The sequence below is a fragment of the Polyodon spathula genome, chromosome 2, assembly GCF_017654505.1.
Source record: "Polyodon spathula isolate WHYD16114869_AA chromosome 2, ASM1765450v1, whole genome shotgun sequence".
NCBI classification, from domain to species: Eukaryota; Metazoa; Chordata; class Actinopteri; order Acipenseriformes; family Polyodontidae; genus Polyodon; species Polyodon spathula.
Genome location: NC_054535.1, coordinates 2,729,157 through 2,752,770, shown reverse-complemented (window position 1 = coordinate 2,752,770; position 23,614 = coordinate 2,729,157). Strand labels below are relative to the sequence as shown.

At 38.2% G+C, this 23,614-nt stretch overlaps 1 protein-coding gene across 1 annotated transcript; it reads left to right on the top strand.

Moving 5' to 3' along the window:
* The first annotated feature begins 5,002 nt into the window (after positions 1-5,002).
* Positions 5,003-22,729, top strand: cckar (cholecystokinin A receptor). Its single transcript, XM_041274395.1, has 5 exons — positions 5,003-5,150; positions 6,177-6,428; positions 9,284-9,545; positions 15,293-15,420; positions 15,911-22,729. Exons 1-5 carry the CDS (start codon positions 5,021-5,023, stop codon positions 16,420-16,422), a joined length of 1,284 nt encoding a protein of 427 aa, XP_041130329.1. The 5' UTR covers positions 5,003-5,020; the 3' UTR covers positions 16,423-22,729.
* The last annotated feature ends 885 nt before the right edge of the window (positions 22,730-23,614 follow it).

The window sequence follows — 23,614 nt, the reverse complement described above, 5'->3', positions numbered from 1 at the left end:
CTTCCGCCATGCACACAAGTTAATACCACCATTTCATTTTTTTTTTTTTATTAATTAGTTGTTTTGATCAACTTACTTCACAGTCAACTTTGGTGCAGCCTGGAAAAATATTTTTCAAGATCAGTTTTGACTTTACAGGGTTACACTTGAGGGCCTCATTATTATTATTATTATTATTATTATTATTATTATTATTATTATTATTATTATTATTACGTGTTTATTTAGCAGACGCGACTTAACAGGGTGTGTGAACTATGCATCAGCTGCAGAGTACAGCGTGCCAATGTCATTAGGCGGGATTCCCACAGTACCGGAATACATTTTTCTTTGTTTGTGGGAGTGGATGGAAACGGAAATTAAACTGGCAGGAGCAGGCGGACCGGGATCAAAGAGTTGTAAATGTCACGGAAGGGGTGGGTGCGGAACTGAATGCTGCGGTAACGGGTGGGAGCAGCACTGGCTGCAGAAAGAGCAGTACAGTAACAGTACCAAGCTTTAGATATTGTAATATTAAACCAATCAATATGAAATGCTGTAAAATTGAACCAATCAAATGCGCCCTTAGACTTTTGGGTAGCCAAATATTTCCCAAGACAGACACTATACCCATGTACCAACGACACTCATGTTATTTGACACACTCCATTTAGGGATGTCACTGGCCCACCCATTCAATTTAACCTCACTGAATTTTGCTCTTCTTGACTGCAGCTAACATTTATAGGAAAACTCTATAGACCTGAACTTAAGCATGTCAACCTCAGCAAATAACCTGATTAATGAAACTGTTTGGGAGTTCACGTTGGAGTGAAACTTAAAAGACTGGTCTTTTTGTTTTTCTGTTATCAACACGTTATGCATAATAAAACGATTGCAGCAGGTTTGTGTGATTCCTCTTATTCTTGTAATAGGTAATAATATGACAGTAGTGAATGGCATTTCAAAAATCCAGCAAGGAACAGGATGACAAGAAAAAACGCAAGAAAAAAAGGGTGACCCAAACAATATCCTGCTTGTGGTGTCATGCAGCGTGAGATAAAGGAAACCAGTATCTTCTGTTTTTCTTAAATATCACAGGACGCGATGCGACAGGACATTTTTTGACAAGACAGGATATGACAGGATTTTTTTTTTTAATGTACTGAACATTACACAATGAAGAAAATTTTGGTGGGACAGGATGGAACAAAATGACATTTAAACATTTTTCAAGGGATGGGACAGGAAGTGTATGATGGGACAGGATGGGACAGGATTCAAGTTTCATTCCCGTGTCACTCTAACTAGTCACTTAATTCCTTGAAGCTCGCAACCATAAGCAACAATACGGTATCAAAATAAAATGGGTAGTATTCAACACAAAAATATAGTTTATATACACATGGAAAGTGGGGTGCAATGTAATGTAGACTGACTGGGGGTACAGAAAATAACGTTGCTTAAGATTTATGTTACTGTTATAGCAACACTACTTTTTATGTCAGGTGTCTAGTTAAAACAGCCACCCCCTTCACTTTGAGGTGCGTGTACACTCAAGACCCACTCCTGACAAAACTAAAGATTGTGCATCTATGAAAGTAGGGTGCAATGCAATGTAGACACACTGGGGGTAAAGGAAATAAAGTTACTTACTTGAGATTTACGTCACTGTAATAGCAGCATTAGTTTTTATGTCAGGTGTCTAGTTAAAATAGCCATTCCTCCTTCATTTTGAGGTGCTGTGCACACTCAAGACACATTCCTGACAAAACTAAAGATGCACAATCTTTATCTGGGGGGAAATGCCGCTTTCGGAGTGAGATGTGGAAGTAAGTTTCAGCGAAAGTTGCTGATTGTTGCTAGCTTCACATTGCTGCTAGTCAGTTAGTGAACAAGTGCAGTACTATCGAATTCTGTTCCCCGTAGAATTCAGTGTCCCCTGCGCATTCTGCGCATGTGCAAAGCTATGCTTTTTCCAGTCACTACACGTGATCTTCTGATTTTGTCAAAGTGACAGTTACCCAGATACACGTCAGTCACGTTTTACAGCCCTTGTATTAACAATAAAATTAATCTTTATATATACCGTATAATAATGGGGATATACATGAATGCACTTACCCGTCACCCGTCCGACCCCATCACCAGTTTTCTGATACAAAGCCCATCGCTTCAATGTTACAATGTATTTCAAAAACCGTCACAACCACTTTTTTTCCCCTTAATGTCAAATCAGTCCGTTTATATTGTGCAGTTACACAGGGCTTTCTCCAGTTTCACATGACGAAAATGCAGCAGAAACAAAGCAAACGAGACAAGCTAGGGAAATGTAACAGTTAATCATCAAACAGTTTTAGATACTGTGATGTATTTTTAATCTGTGATCTTTAGTTGCTTTTGTGCATTTTCATTTGCAAGTGGACTGTGACATTAGGACCTTATCAAGCACTATATTCTGCAATTTCAATACTGACTTGGGATACGGTTTTAATTTTGGAAACTGGTGTGTTTTAAAATCTTTTGCTAACTTGCATTGCCTTTTACGTTTCACACAGTTCTGTGCATGGGTAGCATTTTGATTTAATTTTGCTGTTGGATCGTTAATGGAGAATTTTACATACTGCTACAATACGTACCAGATTTAAAAGTATGTACTGTTTTACAGTAAACGTGTCCAGTCGTCTCCTTTGGCAAGTGATATTTTCAGAATCATGTCTTTCTGAATTAAAATACTTAATATGAAAATATAGTGTTGTACCAACAAAACCAATACAGTACATCTAAATGGAAGCCTACTTATTTTAAAACACGGTCCTTCCAGCTGTGCATTTTTGAAATTGTATCTATTTTGTGTTCCCTGAAAAAAATTGCGTCACACTCGTTTAACCATCACTGAAGTCAAAATTTTATAGGGTCGGATATGTGAGTGCTGACTGTATTTATTATATTTTTCAATTTTAATGTCTGCTCTTTCTAAATAAATTCCCAGAGCTAGCAAGCCTATAACCACATGCTTATATAAATACATGCTGTTTCATGAGGAGCGCACATATCATTGTAATTCACATGCTTATATAAATACATGCTGTTTCATGAGGAGCGCACATATTGTAATTCACATGCTTATACAAATATGTGTTTTTTCATGAGGAGTGCACATATGTTTGTACATTTGCCATCACACTGCTTACATTATTTGGAATCACTTATATCTGTGTGTCATGGTAAACATTTTATCAAATAGAAACATGTTTATGTATATGTATTTCCAGCAGGCATTTCTAAGCACTGCCTAGCCTATAATGAGACTCTTGTATTAAGAAACCAAGGGGAACTATTTCTCAGGGCTGGATATGCTGTGTATTGCAGCGGTGAGAAACGGTTCACCTTGGTTTCTTAATGCAAGAGTCTCATTATAGGCTAGGCAGTGCTCATAAATGCTGCTGGAATGTTATAAGTGGAAAGTGTGCACACACCCCCCACCCCCTTGTTGGATTGCTTCACGCCCCCACCCCCTCTATTGAGAACCACTGGGTAAATGTGATGGATTAGCTACTACAACACTTCATATTACCTTCTCATGTATAGTTTACTTTGAGTTGTTGGGATCACAAGTTTTTAAAGATTCTGATCAATGTGAATTCAGTATTGCTAAATGATAAGCTTGGTTTCTTCCCAATCAAACTAAGCTGTATCAATAACAGTCAAAGTTTTTATAATAGTGGAAAACACTGTATATGGCATAAAATGCTAAAATTTAAAACAAAGATTTGGGACGGTTTATAAATTATTGATCAATACAGTATAACTTTAATAACGTTTATTAATATTCTAGGTCTGAGACATTTTCTTTTAGTTAAAGCTTAAACTCTCTCAAATACCGTCTTCCTTGTATGGTTAATAAATATAAATATTACATTATATATTCAAATATATAGCCCTGGTAAAAAAAAATTAAAATCCCTATGGGAAATTGTATAGGAATCCTTCAGAAACGTAAATAATAAATATGCGAACTTTAAAAGGATTCCTATAAGAAATGTTGTCCTACTAAATGGATCTAAATGGATGCGGTCTGGCAGGATTCGCTGACGAAAAAAAACTATTAACAAAATAATCTTCAAAGAGAAGCTCAAGCGGCAGTGGTTACCGTATCATTTTGTATTTTAATTCTCCGAGAAGCATACAGTCAGTAATGTGTAAAATCAAAGTTAGTAACGATTTGATCTTTAAGCACTTACGCACAGCTGGTGCAACCCAGCCCGTGCTTGAACCGAGGATTATCCTGTTACAGCCCTTTTCTTTACCACCGGACAACAGCTTCTGCTAAGTGAATCAACTTTTTTGTTCCTGTAAGAAAACATTTGGAATTAATGCTGTCTGGTGACGTGCAAAACACCGAATTAATATGCATCAGAATGTGTTTCAATCGAATTAACGCATCACTGACGTTAATTAAACGACACGAAATATTTTCAGCATAAAAATAAAATAAACTATCAATATTAAAAAATAAAAGAAAGTTCACAATGTAATTGGGTAGATGGTTTGCTATAGAAGACGACTGACCAACATCCAAAGATCCAGACTTCCAAGATGATAAATCCCAAACACTTAGCCTTTTCTATTGGCTCCTGGGAGGCGGGGTTAGTGACAGCTCTGACAGCTTCTCTAAGACAGCGTGCGAGTCTCTGCGTTACCATTAGAACCTGTTAGAGCTCAGGTAGACCGGACGACTGCCTGTAGTGCATCGGTCCAAAGCAAAACTGTGCTAACAACAGAAGTATACTGAAACGAGTGGGGTGCGTTTAAATACACGGATGCCTAGCACATATAAAGCGATCAAACATTGGTTACAATCATAACAGCGAAATACCTGGCAAAATTATCGAGCATCAGCCGTTTCTTCTTAGCAAGTAACTGAATGGATAACATTTAAGATTTTAGGTTTTTTTTTTTTTAGTTTTGTTGTTTTGTTTTGTTTTGTTTTTTTTTTTTGGGGGGGGGGGGGGGGGGGGTGGGTAGGACAGCAGGCAACATGGAAACATTTGAATATACTGATATGAATTTCAATTGTACCGATTATGATTTGATGCTTTGTGAGCTCGGGTTACACAACCAGACTGAGTGTTGTGAGCCACCCCCGACACCGGCACTACCACCAAAAGGTAAGAACTTTTTATTTCTTCCCTTTGTTTTACACAGGACAAAATATAAATATGTATAATACATGGGACTGTAGGTTATTATGAATTCAGTTCGGATACATTTTATTATAATAAAATAACAAGCAGATTATTTAAGTTAAAAAAAAAAATACCGTTTTTGCAGAAGATGTGAGGGGGGTTTGAGAAGTATCATTGAATGTTTTTATTGCGTTAATGGTTCACTGCTTTCTGTTAGTTAACAAACACTGCAAACGCTGAAACCAACAGGTATGTGTCATCACTGCCAGTCCAGATGGAGGGGCCAAGGAGTTCCAAAGCAAAGACTGTTTATTGTAAAACGGGAAAATTGCAGTAATGAGGAACTCAACATGATTATTAAAACATGGTATTGGTCAATAACAGCATTTTAATGTTTAATAATAGTGTAAATGAGTAAAACAATACATAAATATGATGTGTTTGATCACTATGATTGGTCTACCAACTAAGCTTAATGCATTTAGTTAATGCAATTGAATTAGATTTGTATTTATCATTCATTATATATTTATTTAAATTGTGATATAATGTATAGACACATATAATTTTTTATCATGTAATTTATGATTTCTAGATTGTATTCCTGGACCTAAACATCTTTAATCTCAATGTGCCTATAGTTATGGCCAGTGTTGCATCACCCTACAGAATTAACAAGAAACCTAGTGAATAATGAATCTTACGTTACATACTGAGTTACATGCTGCTTTGTAATTTTCAATATACTTAATGAAAAACTGACAAAACATTTGACATTTTAAAATCTCATATGAACTACTGTACAACTATTATGGCTTCCGCGAGACTTTTGTGATATGATTTTGTAGTTTCTTTAGTTACATGATGTTAAAAAAAATAACTAAAATATGTTCATATAGTTTAAAAAAAAAAAACTTCTGGGTGATGCAAAGCTTTGACCTTAGCTGTACCTAGGACATGGCATACCCATACAAGTTATACCATCAAATGAACCCATTATATTTACAGATATGAATCAAACAGTGAGGATTTTCTTATATTGCCTGATATTCTTGCTGAGCGTCCTCGGAAACGCCCTGATAATTGCAGTCCTGGTGCGAAACAAGCAGATGAGAACTATGACTAATCTATTCCTGCTGTCGCTGGCTGTGAGCGACCTGATGCTGTGCCTGTTCTGTGTGCCCTTCACCCTCATCCCCAATCTCATGAAGGATTTCATATTCGGCAGTGGAGTCTGTAAAATTGCTACCTACTTCATGGGTAAGTTGCAGTATAGGAGCAGCTGTGACTAAATAGCAGAACTGAAAAGTAGAAAATGTATACAAAATAAATGAATAGGAAAGTCTAGGGAGAATTAAAGATAATGAATGAATTGCTGTGTGTAATGGGTTAACTCTGTTAGCACTCTTAGTTACAAACTTCTCCCAAACGAGTTCCGGATCACAAACATATTGAAATAGCACATTCGTCTCAGTAAGCAGTAATACACAGGCAGTATCTCAGCTTCAGTGTAAATATTAAGTACATGCAAAAGCATGCTTTCATTAACTTCTCAGGAAACTGTGTCAACAATAGTATCAACACTTCAAAGTCTGCAAATGGGTAGCATGAGTATATAACAGTATACCTGTTTGAGTAAATATGAGTCAGTAAAGAAACAAATTCAGTGAATTCTAATCAATAGGATATTACGAAATTACGATATTTTTAAAATTCTAAATCCTTTATTAAAAATAATTAATTTGTTCTTTAAAAGCAAATCCAGCACCTGTTATGCAATGCAGTAGCTCACTTTAAGTTTAGTTATTCAATTCCTCTCATCAAATGTTAAATTAGCCTCTGTTGTTAGAAAGCACCCTGACCACTTTGCATTTGACAAATATCGGCCTTCCTGCACATGCACATTTATGACATGTCCTCAACTTCTGTGACCCTTCCTGTTGTTTCATTTAATTGGGAAGTTTGTTACGCAGTTGATGCTGTAGCAGGGCAAGGGTGCAGCCTGTTGTTTAGGGTTATTCCATGAGAAGAATCCCCTTTGCTGTAGAGCTGTCATTTCCCAGTCAGAGAACCCAGTCTCTTACTGTAGAGCTGTCATTTCCCAGTCAGAGAACCCAGTCTCTTACTGTAGAGCTGTCACTTCCCAGTCAGAGAACCCAGTCTCTTACTGTAGAGCTGTCATTTCCCAGTCAGAGAACCCAGTCTCTTACTGTAGAGCTGTCACTTCCCAGTCAGAGAACCCAGTCTCTTACTGTAGAGCTGTCATTTCCCAGTCAGAGAACCCAGTCTCTTACTGTAGAGCTGTCATTTCCCAGTCAGAGAACCCAGTCTCTTACTGTAGAGCTGTCATTTCCCAGTCAGAGAACCCAGTCTCTTACTGTAGAGCTGTCATTTCCCAGTCAGAGAACCCAGTCTCTTACTGTAGAGCTGTCCTTTCCCAGTCAGAGAACCCATTGTAATATTTCATTCTTGTTCATTTTTTTTCTTCAATTGCAATCCAATCTATGGAGTTTATCTTTAAGTTCTTTCAACCCTTATTGTTCTACCACAAATGAAGAGTAGTTTCCATTGCACTGTCTAGTGATACCTTGCCCCAGACATGCATAGAGACTACTGAATGGGCTATAATCTGGACAAGCTAAGGGTTATTACTGATGAATACGTTTTACAGTGTTAAGGTCTGGTATTAAACTGACAAAGTGGGAATGATAAAAAGATTAGAACTATATCTGTCTGTCTGTATACATAAATGCATGTATGTAGCACAGACTTTTGAATACATGGACTGTCCCTAACATAGCACTATTAATTTGATTTGCAGACGAAATCACTGACAAATTCTCTGTAATATATAAAAGCTGTATCTCCCTGCTATTGGACTTACATTGATAAAGGACTACTAGTATGTTCTTATCTGCCAGTGACTTCCATATTTAAGCATGACAAAGTACTGCATTGTCACAGGGAACAGTCTCAAACGTTTGCGGGTCATTAAGAGAAGAGAATTTGCTGTAGTTTTTACTGAGGCAGTATTTACTGAGTTACAGTTACAGGAAGTATGCTCCAGAACAATGTAAACACACCCTAACTGTTCATGGTGGCCCTGCTGTTGTTTTTTTTTATTTGGACGGTATAAAATCCCTTCATCCCAGGTTGTCAGGTAACCCTTCACTGACCATACATTTATAATTAAGGACCATTTGAATCCCAGTCACACTAAGGTAATTGTCAGTCATCTGGGAAATGTTTTTGTGTATCCCCTTTCTTTTGTTTTTAGCTGCAGGATTAATAGACAGTGAAAAGCTGATATGCAGTGATACTTAAGAACAAAGATTTGAACCATTATGCACAGCATAAAGTTGCATTCAAGCACACCTGCAATCCGTCTCATTAACAGTTTGAGACAGACAATAAAACGATTTCATTTTAAATAAGATGGAGCCTGTTTATCTATGAATTATCCACCCCAATCCATGACCTTTTCTCTAATGGGGGATTTAAGGTATGCATCACAAACTATCAATGAAATGAAATGAATCACAGTTTAAATGGAGTTGCAATAACAATTTAAACAGACTTAAAACCACATCAGCTTTAAAACAAAACTGCTGAGTAAATAAATTGCATTTTCGCCTCAAAGGGATCTCATGTATTATTGTTCTGTTATCGAATGAGGACAGCGGCTTGGAATTCCAGCTATTTTTATAATGAAAGCTTGGTCTACTTGTGTGAAGATATCATACTACAGTAGATGCTTGTTTTTATGAGATTTACAGTAATTGCATTCTTATATTAAACAGAAGACAGAAATTGTAGTGCTGTAGTATTTTCAGTGGAGAACAGTGTTGAAGGTTTGATCCCAAAATAGGGAAAAGATGACCTATGAACAAGGTTTTATTGTAAGTGTATGGTGTAACCCTTATTATTGTATGTTTAATGATTTACAGAAGGTCTGGTTCAAACAAAAATATAAACACCTCTTACCCATCTTTGTTCTTTTATCATCTTGTTTAATGCCCTTTCATGCAGTAGAAATGTGTGCTTGTCAGGGAAGCTTTGAAGGACGGCAGGGTTCATTCTTCTTCAATAATTTTTATTTCTATTGTGTCTGGCAGGTACCTCTGTAAGCGTGTCCACTTTCAGTCTGGTTGCCATTTCGTTGGAGCGCTACAGTGCAATTTGTAACCCTCTGCAGTCAAGAGTATGGCAAACCAAGTCCCATGCCTTGAAAGTGATCACTGCTATTTGGTTTGTCTCATTCATTCTCATGCTACCATACCCAATCTCAAGCACCTTGGTTCCCTTCACCAGAGACAATAACAGCACTGGTAACATGTGTCGTCTCATCTGGTCAAGTGACATCATCCAGCAATCCTGGTAAGATCCTTTTTATATGCTTTTTATATGGTGACAAAGTAAAGGTCTTTCTGGTGGTAACATGTTGTAAACCCCGACAACAGGATTGACAACAGTTTTGAATACCTTAGTAAAAAAAAATAAAAAAAATAAAGGTTTTAGCTGACAAAATAATTCCATAAATCTTACCTGTTATGCCTTTCTGTTTGCTGTATTGGTTTCAAATGTGCAGTTTGGCTATAGCAAACATGTCTGTCACTGTATCGGGTCCTCACCAAACTTGTGTTCTATAAAGTACAATATCTAAATGTGAATTAAACATTTCGTTTCTCTGTTTAACTGACTCATATCTGTACATGCTAATATAAATAATAATAATAATAATAATAATAATAATAATAATAATAATAATAATATGGTGAACACGATAATGCTTTTGTATTGAGAGGCAGACTGGGGTTTGTTTAGTCACTTTCAGCACCATTCACACTGTCTTCTGCTGTAAAACAAATACAGGTAACAGTGATCAAACAGGGCAATGCCTCTATATTTATATACAGAAGCAAAATGAACAAAAGACCCAACTCCCTCTTTGGAGCCTAAACTAAACTTTTACAAATTCTTCCATATAAGCCGTTTACTGGTGACCCTAACCTGTCCCATTACAAGTATGAAATACCTTTATTCCGGTTTTTGCTATAACAAGTGTGCACTTTATAATATTCTGTAAGCTACAACCACTTTAACATACTTTTCCATTTTACTTGGTGGATGCACTTCATTGGTGCTGCACATGCATTGCTAAATAGATGCCACTGGATATTAATAGTCCTGAAGAGACTATTGCTAACATTGGAATAGGGAGATATGATTTATCAGACAGCACCAACTAGTGTTGAATAAAGTTCAGACAGCATGACATAAATAATAAAGATCTGTAGCACTGGTGCCCATGTGATTCATCCCTGTTCTCTGTTCAGACAGCTAAACTGGATCTTGGAGGAGAGGAGATTATTACACTGGCACTTTTTCTATCTTGATGAGTTGCAAACATTAAATACCTGGGTCTACACACGCTTGGACCCTGTACCTTTTTATTGTGCCTGAATCTATGAAACAAAGCTTGTATTTACTGGCCAGTTTACAAATACCTCATGCTTTGGGCAAGGCAGTTCATGATTAGTGCTAATCACTGTCTGTGAAACCAGCTGTAAATGTCAATATTTACACACAACCTTTATTGTTCTAATGTATTTTGTGTGTGTGTGTGTCACGAAGACAGCTGTAGTGGGTGATGTCAGACCAGAAACAGGAACCAGGAAATAAACAACAGAGAGGTGGAGTTGGGTGGAGCTGAGCGATTGGTTTCGCTCAGCATTTAATAATGAACAGACAGAAAATAAATGGTTGTAAAGACAAACAAAACACAGGACACGGCACTTTCGCCAAAATAAAGAGACAAACAAAACGGACTACACAGTCAAAACACGGTGAGCTGATATTTTAACTGTTACTATGATTATTACCTCAGTCTCCAATCCCATTCTCCACTCACTGAACACACAACCCCGAGTGAGTGAAAACATGCTGCTTTTATGCAGCTGTACTGAGACTCGATTGCTAATCAATCATTCAATTGGAGTCGCAGTACAACTGCACGTGAATTAATAAAGTGCAATTCCCCGTGCTCACATATTATTACATTTTACTTGCACGTGAAGTGCTGTGCAATCCTTGTGCCTAAATACAAATATACATTTTAAACAACTCGTGTTCCACAGACCCATTTATATCCAGTGTACCAATGACTATACACCAAAATTAACACACAATACGCAACATATAACACTGAAATACACACAGGGGCAGGCAACACTGCCACATATTCCCCCCTTGTGCGTAGCACCCATGACCTCAATGGCCACCTCCCCCCTTAAAATCCCAAAAGTCCCTCTCAAAGTCCCGGGCCAAGAAAAGGGACTTTAAGGGGTTCATGGGCAGCAATGTTGCCAGTAGCCAGGCTGCTACTGGCCATGCTGTCAGTAGATGTGCTGACAGTGGGGCGAGTCTCTCCTCCCGCTGTACCACTGGTTGCGGAAATGTCCCTCCTATGGGATTCCAGCCACAAGAACTTCTGCAGCGAAACTGCTGTGGGGGAAGGTGGTCTCCTGACCTCTCCCCCCTTCTTCATAGCCGGCAGCTCCCTCTGGTGGGGCTCCGGCCACACTGACTCCTGCGGCCAAGCAGAGCTGACGGCGACCCCTGGTGAAGCAGTTCCAGCGACCCCAGGCGAAGCAGAGCCGGCAGCCCCAGGCGATGCGGAGTCAGGCATCTCCGAGCGACGACGTGAAGCCATCCTTCGGTGGTGTCGTGCAGGCATCCCTGAGCGATGATGTGTGGGGAGTTAGGACAAGCTGGGGTGTGGGTTTTGGACCTCTTCTTGGCCACTGCAGCCAGAGGGTTCTTCCCCATGCTTCCCTCAGTAGCCTATGCAAGGGCTGCTGTGGACCACCAGCATCTAGTCCTGGTCCTTCTGGTGAAAGGAGAGGTAGCTCCTGTTCCTCTTCCCCTGATGGTGGTGGAGGCAGAGGCAGCTCCTGCTGCTCTGTTCCTGGCGGTGGAGGTGGCGGAGGCAGAGGCAGCTCCAGCTGCTCTATTCCTGCCGGTGGAGGTGGTGGAGGCAGAGGCAGCTCCTGCTGCTCTGCTCCTGGCGGTGGAGGTGGCGGAGGCAGAGGTAGCTCGTAGCCTCCTGGCGACGGAGGTGGGAGCGGCGTGTAGTCTCCTGGCAACAGAGGTGGGAGCGGCGTGTAGTCTACCCTTGTTTCATTGGACTGGTGTAGCTCTCTCTCACTTGCAGGGGACTGGTGCAGCTCTCCCTCTCTTGCAGGGGACTGGTGCGGCTCTCCCTCTCGCTCTAGGGGTGAAACCAGAAGGCATTCTTCCCCTGCTGATGGAGATGGGGACAGCAGGCATTCTTCCTCTGTTGGTGGAGGTGGAAACAGCAGGCATTTTTCCTGCTGGTGGAGGTGGAAAAAGCTGTCCCTCAGGCTTTGGATTCCCGCGGTCCCCCCATCTGGGTGCTGGACGCACAGCCTCCTCCCACTTGGGCATTACTTTCCCCTCTACATATTGTATGGGGCATAGGGCCAACGTGTGCCCATATACCCCACAACCGGGCACAACTCCACCGCGAGGTACCAGAAAAATTCCTTCAATCCGTTGTCCCCGACCTCCTCTCGCTATTGTAGCTTTCCTATCCCCCTTCTCCTTCTGCCCAACTTCCTCTCTTGGGCAGGTTCCTCCTCCTCCTCCACATAGTGGCGGAAGGGACAGTTGGCGAACAGATGGTCCTGGACGCAGAGGAGGCACCCCAGCGATGGCTTGTTATATCGCCGTGGATGTCTGGCCATTAGGCGACACTCCTCCTCCCTGTCCTTCACCTCTTTATCCTCCTTCCATCTCATTTTATTTTATTTTTTTTTGTTATCCAAATCCCCCCCCCCCCCACCCCCCAAAAAAAAAACTGCGGTTCCTGCTCTGGTCTGCGTCTAGGAGGTGCTAGTAATCCCATGATGACACCACATGTCACGAAGACGGCTGTAGTGGGTGACGTCAGACTAGAAACAGGAACCAGGAAATAAACAACAGAGGTGGAGTTGGGTGGAGCTGAGCGATTGGTTTTGCTCAGCATTTAATAATGAACAGACAGAAAATAAAAAGTTGTAAAGACAAACAAAACACAGGACACGGCACTTTCGCCAAAATAAGAGACAAACAAAATGGACTACACAGTCAAACACAGTGAGCTGATATTTTAACTATTACTATGATTATTACCTCCATCTCCAATCCCGTTCTCCACTCACCGAACACTCAACCCAAAGTGAGTGAAAACATGCTGCTTTTATGCAGCTGTACTGAGACTCGACTGCTAATCAATCATTCAGTTGGAGTCTCTGTACAACTGCACGTGAATTAATAAAAGTGCAATTCCCTGTGCTCACATATTATTTTACTTGAACGTGAAGTGCTGTGCAATCCTCCTGACTAAATGCAAATATACATTTTAAACAAACTCGTGTTCCACAGACCCATTTATATCCCGTGTACCAGTGACTATACACCAACGTTAACACACAACACACAATATATATCACTGAAATACACACAGGGGCAGGCAACATTGCCACAGTGTGCTTGAATGTTTGTGTGTTTTAGTGTGTGTGTGGTATGTGTATGTTTGAGTATGTATGTGTTTTAATGTGTGTATGAGTGTGTGTTTGTATGTGTGTGTTTGTTTTTCAGTGTGTGTTCTTGCGTGTGTGTGAGTGTGTGTGTGTGTGTGTGTTTGAGTGTTTGTATGTTTAAGTGTGTTTGAGTGTGTGTTTGTCTAGTTCCTGCTTGGCAACTTAAAAACCTGTATGGAACTCCCAAAACATGTATTAATAAACAAACATATATGTATTTTAGTTTAGTTCTCTGCATATAAGGAGCATGCCTTATTTCCATATTCCTTTTTCAGAGAAAGTCCTCAATTCTTGCTCAGTTTTCTACCCCATTTATTTTTGTCTGCCACACTTTTTAACGCAATCATCGATATATTAGCATTTGTTTGTGTTTTAAGTCTCATTGGATTTATTTTTTTATTTTATTTAGTTTATTTATTTTAAAATCATCAATTGTTAGGCATTTAAAAAAGGGAAACCACTAAGAAACCAAGACTGTAAATAAACATATAAATTCAAACGTTTAGATAAGTCAGTTATGGTCGGTTCATTTTTTTTATCAACTGGTTCAGCTGTTTTTTATGTCCAATTGGTTTTTGGTAAAACCAGAAAGAAAGTTTTAAAGCTGAAAAAGCAAACTGCGTTTTTAACTGTGACAAATAATTCAACAAAATGTTACTGCTGTCTCACTCATACCAATGTAATATACAATTAGACCTAATGTAGAACGAATACAATAATCTATTAGTAGACTTTAAAGAGACATTCAAGTTTGTGTTGTTTTCCTGGTACCCCCTTGTCACTACGGTCGGTGAGTAGAACTTCAGCTCACAGTCTTCAGAATTCACATTATTTAATGATGTTACACCTGACGAGTGTTGTTAGAATCAGTCAGGTAAGTCTTGTCATAACTTTTAATTTATGTTTTCATGTGAAAATTATAAAATTGTAATTTTTTTTTTTTTTTTACTACATACTGTAATCAGTATGCAATGTAATATTTAAAACATACCCATGTGTACAGTATATGCAACATTTACCGTTTGGAATATGACATTCAGAAAGCATGCTGTACACTTGTTAATGAAGAGATGGGTTATAGAGTCTAAAAAAGTAAATGCTACCCCTCTAAAAAGACAAAGCTTAGTACTTGCTTCTCTTTGATGAATGTCTGTTTAAAAAGGTTATCTTGTTACACCTTGCATCAGTATGATTAATATTAAGTGTTAGTATCTTCAATGTAACGCAACCATGTAATATCTAATTTACTAATACTGAATATGCAGTATATGAAACTAATGTCTGTTCCATGTACATGTAATCCTAGTTAAAGCTTTGTTTTTACTGCATAAAAAAGGACTTAGCCAGTAATACCAACACAGTGACTGTAAATCACATGATCTATTATTGTCACTCCAGTACAAATCTTTTCATCTTTTATTCTTTCTTGTTTAGTGTTTTCACCCCTGCAGGGCAGTACCTCATCTCAGTAGGTTGATAAAAACAACAGCTCTGCTTTATTTGACATCTTTTGTGTTACAGGTACATTTTCCTGTTGCTGATTCTTTTCCTTGTACCTGGAATTGTAATGATGACAGCATATGGATTCATCTCTCTGGAACTGTACAGAGGAATACAGTTTGAACAAATTCGTAGGAGATCCTCCCGAGGTAATGAGTCATTGTCTTATACTGGAAGATGAAAAGATTAAAACCATTTAGAACCGTCAAATTGTGAAATTTCCAGGCGTTGTCCTTGTGTCCTATATGTAGACATGGCTTCCATATCACTGATCCCAGTTTATTTTAGCACATTTAATACACGGGCTACGGGCGACTAGATTGGCAATCAGATCTGCACATGGAATTTCTATTTCCTTGCAGTAAAGTCATAATGCTGCAGATGTTAAAACCCTGGTTAACACGCCTTTAAAGAAAATTTGTCAAAAAAATCAGTCCAGCGCAATTGGCTCCTGTTCTGAAGGTTAGTGTTACATCTCCCTTGTGTTCATTTTAGACGACTGTTTAAACAATGGCTGACAGCTTATGCATTTGCCCTTTTCACCAGCCCACCAACAAGTCCTTGATCACACAGGTTGTTGGGTATCCAAACAATATGTCACTTTACAGATGCTCATGTGTGCCAATGCTGTGTTTACAGAGAGAAAAATCAGCACCAGCAGCATTAAACACACTCACGGTGATGGCTGCTACATCCAGAGGTCCAAAAAGAAGAAGATGGAAATGCAGCAGCTGCCCAGTGCCAACAGTATCAAGATCAACAGAGCCAGAAGCAACAGCTCCACAGCCAACCTGGTGGCAAAGAAGAGGGTGATCCGAATGCTGATTGTCATTGTGATTCTGTTCTTCATCTGCTGGACTCCCATCTTCACTGTCAATGCTTGGCGAGCATTCGACAGGGTCTCTGCAGACAGGCTGCTGTCCGGGGCTCCTATATCCTTCATCCACCTGCTCTCCTACACGTCCGCCTGCGTTAATCCTCTCATTTACTGTTTCATGAACAAACGCTTCCGTCTGGCCTTTCTGGACACTTTTGCATGTTGCAAGCAAACCCACAACTTGCCACGAGATGTGGAAGAGGATGTAAATACAACAGGGGCCAGTCTGTCCAAATACACTTACAGCAGCATCAGTCTATCAGCCCAGACATAGACTGATTGAAATACTCACGGTAAGCAGTCACATATCAAAATGCTGGAGATGTTTAATTTACTATTAATGGGATGAAAACTTGTGCTGCACTTTGACTTGTAAACTTTTTCAAAGTAAAAAACACGTGGCTATTGGATTGTTCTCCAGTTCAGAGAGAAACCCTTTTCTGAAACACTCATTGTTCTTTAGACAGGCAAATGATTCTGTACTGCATTTCAGATTTTGAACCAAAATGCACTGAATGTTTTTCATTGCAGTGCCATCATGTTATATTGGCACTTGTGTGCCGCAGTGCAGTATTGGGTTCAATTCTATTGTGTTGTCATTGGTGTTAATGGCATGCTCTGCTAGTGCTTCTGTCTTTGTTCAAGATGGTGTAGTAACCAGTATGAACAGTTTTTGTCACCATTTTCTGAAAGGGCTGGCATGGAAAATAGCCCTAGTTTGTTTTCCATCTGAATGGATTTTAAATGAAGAAAAACAAGTACTACTGCCAAGTGCCAAGGCCTCAGATACAGAAGTATACAATTACACACAAATATCTTCAGAAACCAGAAACTGGCTGAAGTGAATATTTATTACTAGAAATGTACATATATCAGTATAACAGTGCTTTATTGCTGGTTTGCTTTTTGCTCAATTTTACTACCAGGACTTAAGTTGCCGCTCAGGGTTTGCAGGTAAAATCAACAGGGCACCCGTGAATGTACAGATAACAAGTCGTGTTGCATGTGTAAACAGTGCTGATGTTCCCTAAGGGGGGTTGAGTCTGTATTTATTAGGGGCTTTAGTACACTCCTCTCATGATGCAATTACCAAGCCCTTTCAGAAAACTCTTGCCACTATGATTCTATTTTCTTTGAATGGATGCAAAGCCAACATACTGACCTTTAGAAGGTGTTAAGAATGCCCCTTGGTGCACATGTACTAAGCTTTTGCAGTTAGCTGCTAACTAGGTATAAACAACTTAAGTGCAGGTAAAACCCCTTTAACTAAAGATGACCTCCCTTATAAATGGCTCGTTCTTAACTGCAAACAGATCTTCAATTTCATTCTATTACTCACCATTCAGATATATAATAGTAGCTCAGATTTACTACTGTACTGTTAATCAAATGCAGCTGAAAAACTGTATTTATTAATTAACTGAATGAACAGATTTAAAAAACTACAAATTGAAGAAAATAAACAACTAATTATATTTTCATTTCCTTTAGATTACGTTCAATTTAAATTTTGAATTAAGTGTGCATTCTTTATAAATAAAAACCGTATCCACTCGCAGTATTTACAGACAAACCTTTCCTTTGAATGAATCTGTGATCTGCAAATGTTTTGAAGATCACATAGGTGTAAGCAGGAGGCTTTAAATTAACATGATGTCTAAAAATCTCATTTGTTGTTTTTACTGTTAGAAAATTTTGGAAACTTATCAAATTAGGGTATGAGATGTTCAAATAGTTTGTAACGTTTTAAGTGTTGAAGGTGTAAGATGTTGCTCAGTGTCGTATGGTTCATTGCTGCCTGGTAAGCCCCAGTACAGCAGCTGTCAGTGTGAGGTCATAGTTTAGATTATTTGCATACAAGCTACTTTGCATATAATACAACTAGACAGCAGAAAACTAGGCTGCATAACCCTTCTATATTTAAATGAACTTGAATCTATTCATGCTCAATACTTCCCAGTATTTTCAACTCAGTGGTTTTTGCATAATGTGAACAGCAGTGTCATCTTTGAAGAAGCCAGAAAGCTATTACTTCATTGAAGAAAAAGGCACTTGGATTTGATACATACAAATTTAAAAGCGTCCACATTCGGGTTAAAGATGAGCAAGACGCCAAACCAAATAAGGGATCAAACAGATGTTTAAGGGTGCAAAACAATGGCCTTTTCAAAGAAATGGCATACCGTACTGTACAGATTTGTGCAACATGTCCGGAGCCTGTTGGCTGTAGTTCATTTAGACATTGAGAAATTTGCAGTCACATTCATATTCACGAGCAATCCAGAAGCTTGTATTGAGTCAGATTTTCGCACTGCCTTCCTTGCTTTTTCTTACAAAAAGTAAAATTTAAATAAAGTGATACCGACGTGCATTTAGTCTACAGAATCCTTTTGTAATGATAATGAGGCAAGTAAGATGACATTAAGAGTGTTTACATTTCTGTACTAATCATTTTGTTTTTGCAATCCATTCCTACTTGTTTTGGGAATGGGGAGGCTTCTGTTCAATGATAACAGATGTAGTTTACATCTTAGTGCTCTTGCCTGGCACCGGCTCTGAGCCGCCCAGTACTAAGTGACTACATGTTGCTGCTGTAATTGATCATGGGACCTGAACTCCAGTCCTTGTGATTAAACTGTCTTTAGACAGGCCTTGGCTGGGAGAGCACCTTTCCAAAACTATTGGTGTCAGTTTAATAATTCCCAGACCCCTCTGCTAAGATCATGTTTGTGTGTTCAGATTGACTCTACAGCTCCATATTCACTTGTCAGCGTTTAAAACAGAAAGACCTAGAAAGCCAATTGTGAACAGATCATTAACTATGCCTTGCACATCTTCTTCCGCTAAATACACACGTTACAGCAACATTAAAATGCTGATTGTACAAGGTGATGAACAAGATGGAGCAATGTGCCTGTTGTGTTTTGTGTGAGACTTTCTATCAGTTTGGGAGTGTTGTAATCTCTGTGTTTACGACGTCTGTATTTAACCAGTGTCAATTGAAGTTTCTATAAATGTATGCTTTTCTTTCCCCGTCCTTGACCTACGAGTAAGATCGTATATGTGTTTGTGCCGTTAGCAGCAAAGTGTTCTCAACTTGGTGGGATTTATTGCACCTGTGTTAACTCCAAAGGTCTATCTCAATGTAACTTGTCAGTCAGCACTGTTGTTTGAGGATACATGTGATACTGTTTGCAGAAAACATTTCTCTACAGTTTAAATCTGTCACAATTAAAAGCTGCTATTCCTTTCAAGTGTTTTGTTCTTGTGGAAAATATTAGACTTCAGCTGTTTGTTAAAGATTTGATACATTGATATGTACATTATGTGGCAGATGACCTCTTAAGATTACAATTTCAGCTATTTAGTATGGAACATATAAACAGATGGAAACTTTACCCCAGCACAGTTGACACTTTCAGCTACATATATAAAAAGCTGTCTAAATATGTCATTTTATATGCTGTACTAAGAAAATCCTTGTTGCTTTTCTGTTGATTAATTTGGGAATAAAAATATAATGTATATGTATTCCTGCGTCTTAAGCTATAAAGCTCATTGCTTCCAAATGGCTGCTAATTGTATTCATTTGTATGTGTGCTCTAACCATAACATTAATGACATTACCGCCCAGTTTCATTAAATGGAACACAAATACACTTCACTTAACGTATGATGTATTTATTCTTCATAGGTATTTATAAACGCACCTATACATAAATCCGATCCAACAAACATACTGCACGCTAATGACAAGATGAAGGTGATGCTGCCCAGGGACAGGCTTGGTTTATCTTTATTTGGCTCAACACTAGCTTTTCAAATAAGTCTGCCTGCTCCAGCCAGACATTGCTGTATTCTCCAGTTCAAAAGCCGAGATCACAAAAACCATATAAGAATATGGTGCATTGTTGTCGCAGTCTCCATGTCCAATTGCTTCAAGCTAACTAAATCAAGCACATGTCAACTCAATCTTTTTACATCAGTGCCATCAAATTTTAAGAGCAATTATCCGGTCTGAAATTCAGACTCTATGAACCCCAAGCAACACTGTTCTACAAGGACGGAGTGATATAGTATTTGTTTAAAATTAACGCTATTACAACATAGTTCTGTATATTCTAATATTCATATTAATACCATTCCTGCATACAATTCCATTATAATGCATAATCTAAATTCTATTGTGGGTACATTTTCAAAAGATGGTAATGAAGCAAGTTTAGATTATTAATGTTTTGGATGTCGGGCAATTGTGGGACTATAAGCATCTATAATTCCTGCATTCCAAACCTTTTTACTATATACGTTTGTGTTACTGAATAGATGCAGGTGGAACAACATTAAACAAATTTGGTAAGCCATAAAATTAAAACTAAACAATTGAAAATAAACAAAAAGACCAAGACAAATGACTTTATGAAACTGCATGAAAGAATAACCAAAACTAAAATGTGTCTGAGTAAAAATGTGTATTTTTTTTCCAGAATAAATTTGTAAAATGTATTGACTTCTAGCTGTTTGTTTAAAATAACACACATAGGATTGGTGGCTATTATCGAAGACAAGAAGCAGCGGAAGCCTCTTTACAAAGTGTTCTTTCATCTAAAGAAATTATAGAATTAGTTTTTTGGGGGAATACAAGTATTACTTTGATGCCACACATGTCTAAACAGAGTGCACTGTAACTTGCAATCTTTTACCTTTGCAAGACACCTGCTCATGAAATGAATGAATTTACACACATCTTGTGTTAAAAACAGTGAACAAAAAACACGTGTGTGGGTTACCTTTCAGTTTTATTTCTTGATTTTGCCCGTATTGCAGGTTTTGCTTCAATGAAATATGGAACTGAGCAGGTACAATATGTACAAAAATGATGTATCATAAACTGTCTCCTTATTTCATGTTATTGCTAAAATATTACATGTGCACATTTGCTATTACTTTACCATTTGAGTACTGAGAACACTATTTTTCAATATACATCTTAATATAACAGTGGCAAGAGTACTACTAAGAATGCAGTACAGTATTTCTGCAGACAATGAAGCAAGATGGAACTACTAAAAATGTAATCCACATTTTGTACAGAAGACACTAAATGTAATCCACGTTTTGTACAGAAGACACTAAATGTAATCCACGTTTTGTACAGAAGACACTTCAGTTCTCAAAAGGGTTCAGTATGAAAACTTTTGTTTTATTTCATTTCGTTCCCAACAAAGCCTCTCAATCCCACATTGCAGTGCATGAAAACATTAAAGTCAAACATTTGGCATATTAAAAGGATACACATTTGTTCAGCGCACATTTGAAAACAGCTGCTTTCTGAAGAAAACACTACTGGAAATATTTCAACTAAAGCATATCACGAAAGCGTGACTGACAAATGTTTATATATTTTTTATTTTATTTTTATTATTATTATTATTATTTATTTTTATTTTTTTACAAAATCTTTGTTCCATCAGCTTTGTGTTACCACTGTCTGCAGCTCTGGTAACTGTTGTAGCATTTACATTTTCACCAGAAAGAGTTTCTACAGTTAGATGGATACGCTGTCCTGTGCTGTTTTTGTTTAAACTAACAGAAGGCAAATGAATCAAAATCGGGTAGAAAGGTTATTACTGTTGACCATTAATTACTTCTGCAAAATCCATATACAAGCTTTTACTAGTCATTAAGCCCCAGTTAATCCTTGTTAACCAAATGAATGTAAACAGTCGAACCACAAAAGATTGTCTATTAGATATGCTCAAATTCTTGCCTTCCCTCTAAGATGAAGAGTTCATTTCACTTTCAGTGAAAGGTTGGAGTTCATAACAATGACACATAGTGTTTGTAAATAACAAATCGCAGAAACAAAACCAGAACAAACCCTGCAATGGCAACTGAATACTCAGATATGTGTAACATTTCAGGTCTAAAGATACGGAATTTATATTATGAATATGGAGGAAAGAATATCAATTCCTTCTAGTATGCCAACTATCAAAAGACAGAGAAAGAAAATCATGGAAGGGGTTTGTTTCATTTCACAATGTGCACCATATGGTAAAGACATTATTTAAAAAGTTGAAGGTGGTATATAGTACACAGTAAAACAAAACCAATTTCACTCTGATATGAATGCAACTTAGCTGTGAAAAGTTGCCTTGCTGCTTTAATGAAATTCAATGCCACCCTGAAGAAATGCACCCAACCCCAACCAACTACTCACCAGTACTGCAGCAGTGTCTGCCTACTGACAGATACCGGACGCCCTAAACGGCTATCTGGGGCATAATGCACTTGTTTGCTGGCAAAATTAACAAAAGCTAAAAATGTTTTAAAATAATTTAAAAAGACAAATACCACACTGTACATTGGGCATATATATTTAAAAAAAAAACACCCACAAACTAAAAAAATCTATAGCTCAGAATATGGGAAAACATTCCTCCCTCTTACGGTTTGAAAATGTACCTTTTCCAGGACTAAAATCTCTACATACACAGGCCAACGTTTCTGAAAAGCTGTTAAAGACTTAACGTCATTTTGGAAACCTCTGTATTTTGATATGCTGCATTTGTTTCACAGATATTGCAGGGGTGTCCAATCTTGGTCCTGGTTTTTGTTCCAGCTCTACCCTAAATTAAATTAATTGGCTCAATTGAGCTTCTAATAAGCACTTAATTGGTTCAATTAAGTAATTTAGGGTACAGTTGGAACAAAAACCAGGAGGGACATTGACCCTCCAGGACCAGGATTGGAGACCCCTGCTGGAAAATAAAATAATACAATTAAAATAAATTTTGTAAGAAGCTAGCTATACTTAATTCACCTCAATAACCCACAAATAAAACTAATGAATTAAAAACCCTTAGCGGTCCACTTATTCAGCGCTTGTCAGGCGCGTCGGGTCCAATTTATTTTCACACAAGCAATTTATTTCTACGCACACTGTTTAAAATATATTTTTTTCAGAGTAAAACAGGTTTAAAAGGCATTGATTCACAAAAGGACACTCAGTACTGTATCTCCAGCCAAGCCCCAAGCATTGTTCGCTGTATTTTTCACATACCTCTTTATAGACATGCATGCTGATAAATCCTCTCCTGATCGCTTGTTTTATCACCAAACTCCTCAATAATGCGATTCAAGTCTTTATTACTATAACATCAAATAAAAGCTCTGTAAATGTATGTGATATTCTTTGAGCGCTGGATGCAGAAGCGGCTATTTCCTTGTTATGTCCGTGTTATCTCTGTAATGCAGGGCTTCTCAAACTCGGTCCTGGGGACCCCCTGTGGCTGCTGGTTTTCATTCCAACCAAGCTCTCAATTACTTAACTAGACCCTTAATTGAACTAATAATTTGCTTAATTAGACCTTTTTATTTGTTTTCAACTCTTAAAGAGTTGCATATTTCAAGTTAGCTATAACACTTGTTAAGTAACTTGAACTGCAACTGTTTAAGAGCTG

Excerpts from the sequence above, each read along its gene's own strand:
- cckar (XM_041274395.1), top strand. The coding sequence starts at position 5,021 with ATGGAAACATTTGAATATACTGATATGAATTTCAATTGTACCGATTAT. Across the intron at positions 6,429-9,283 it reads AATTGCTACCTACTTCATGG|GTACCTCTGTAAGCGTGTCC; the intron begins GTAAGTTGCAGT and ends TGTGTCTGGCAG. Across the intron at positions 9,546-15,292 it reads GACATCATCCAGCAATCCTG|GTACATTTTCCTGTTGCTGA; the intron begins GTAAGATCCTTT and ends TTTGTGTTACAG.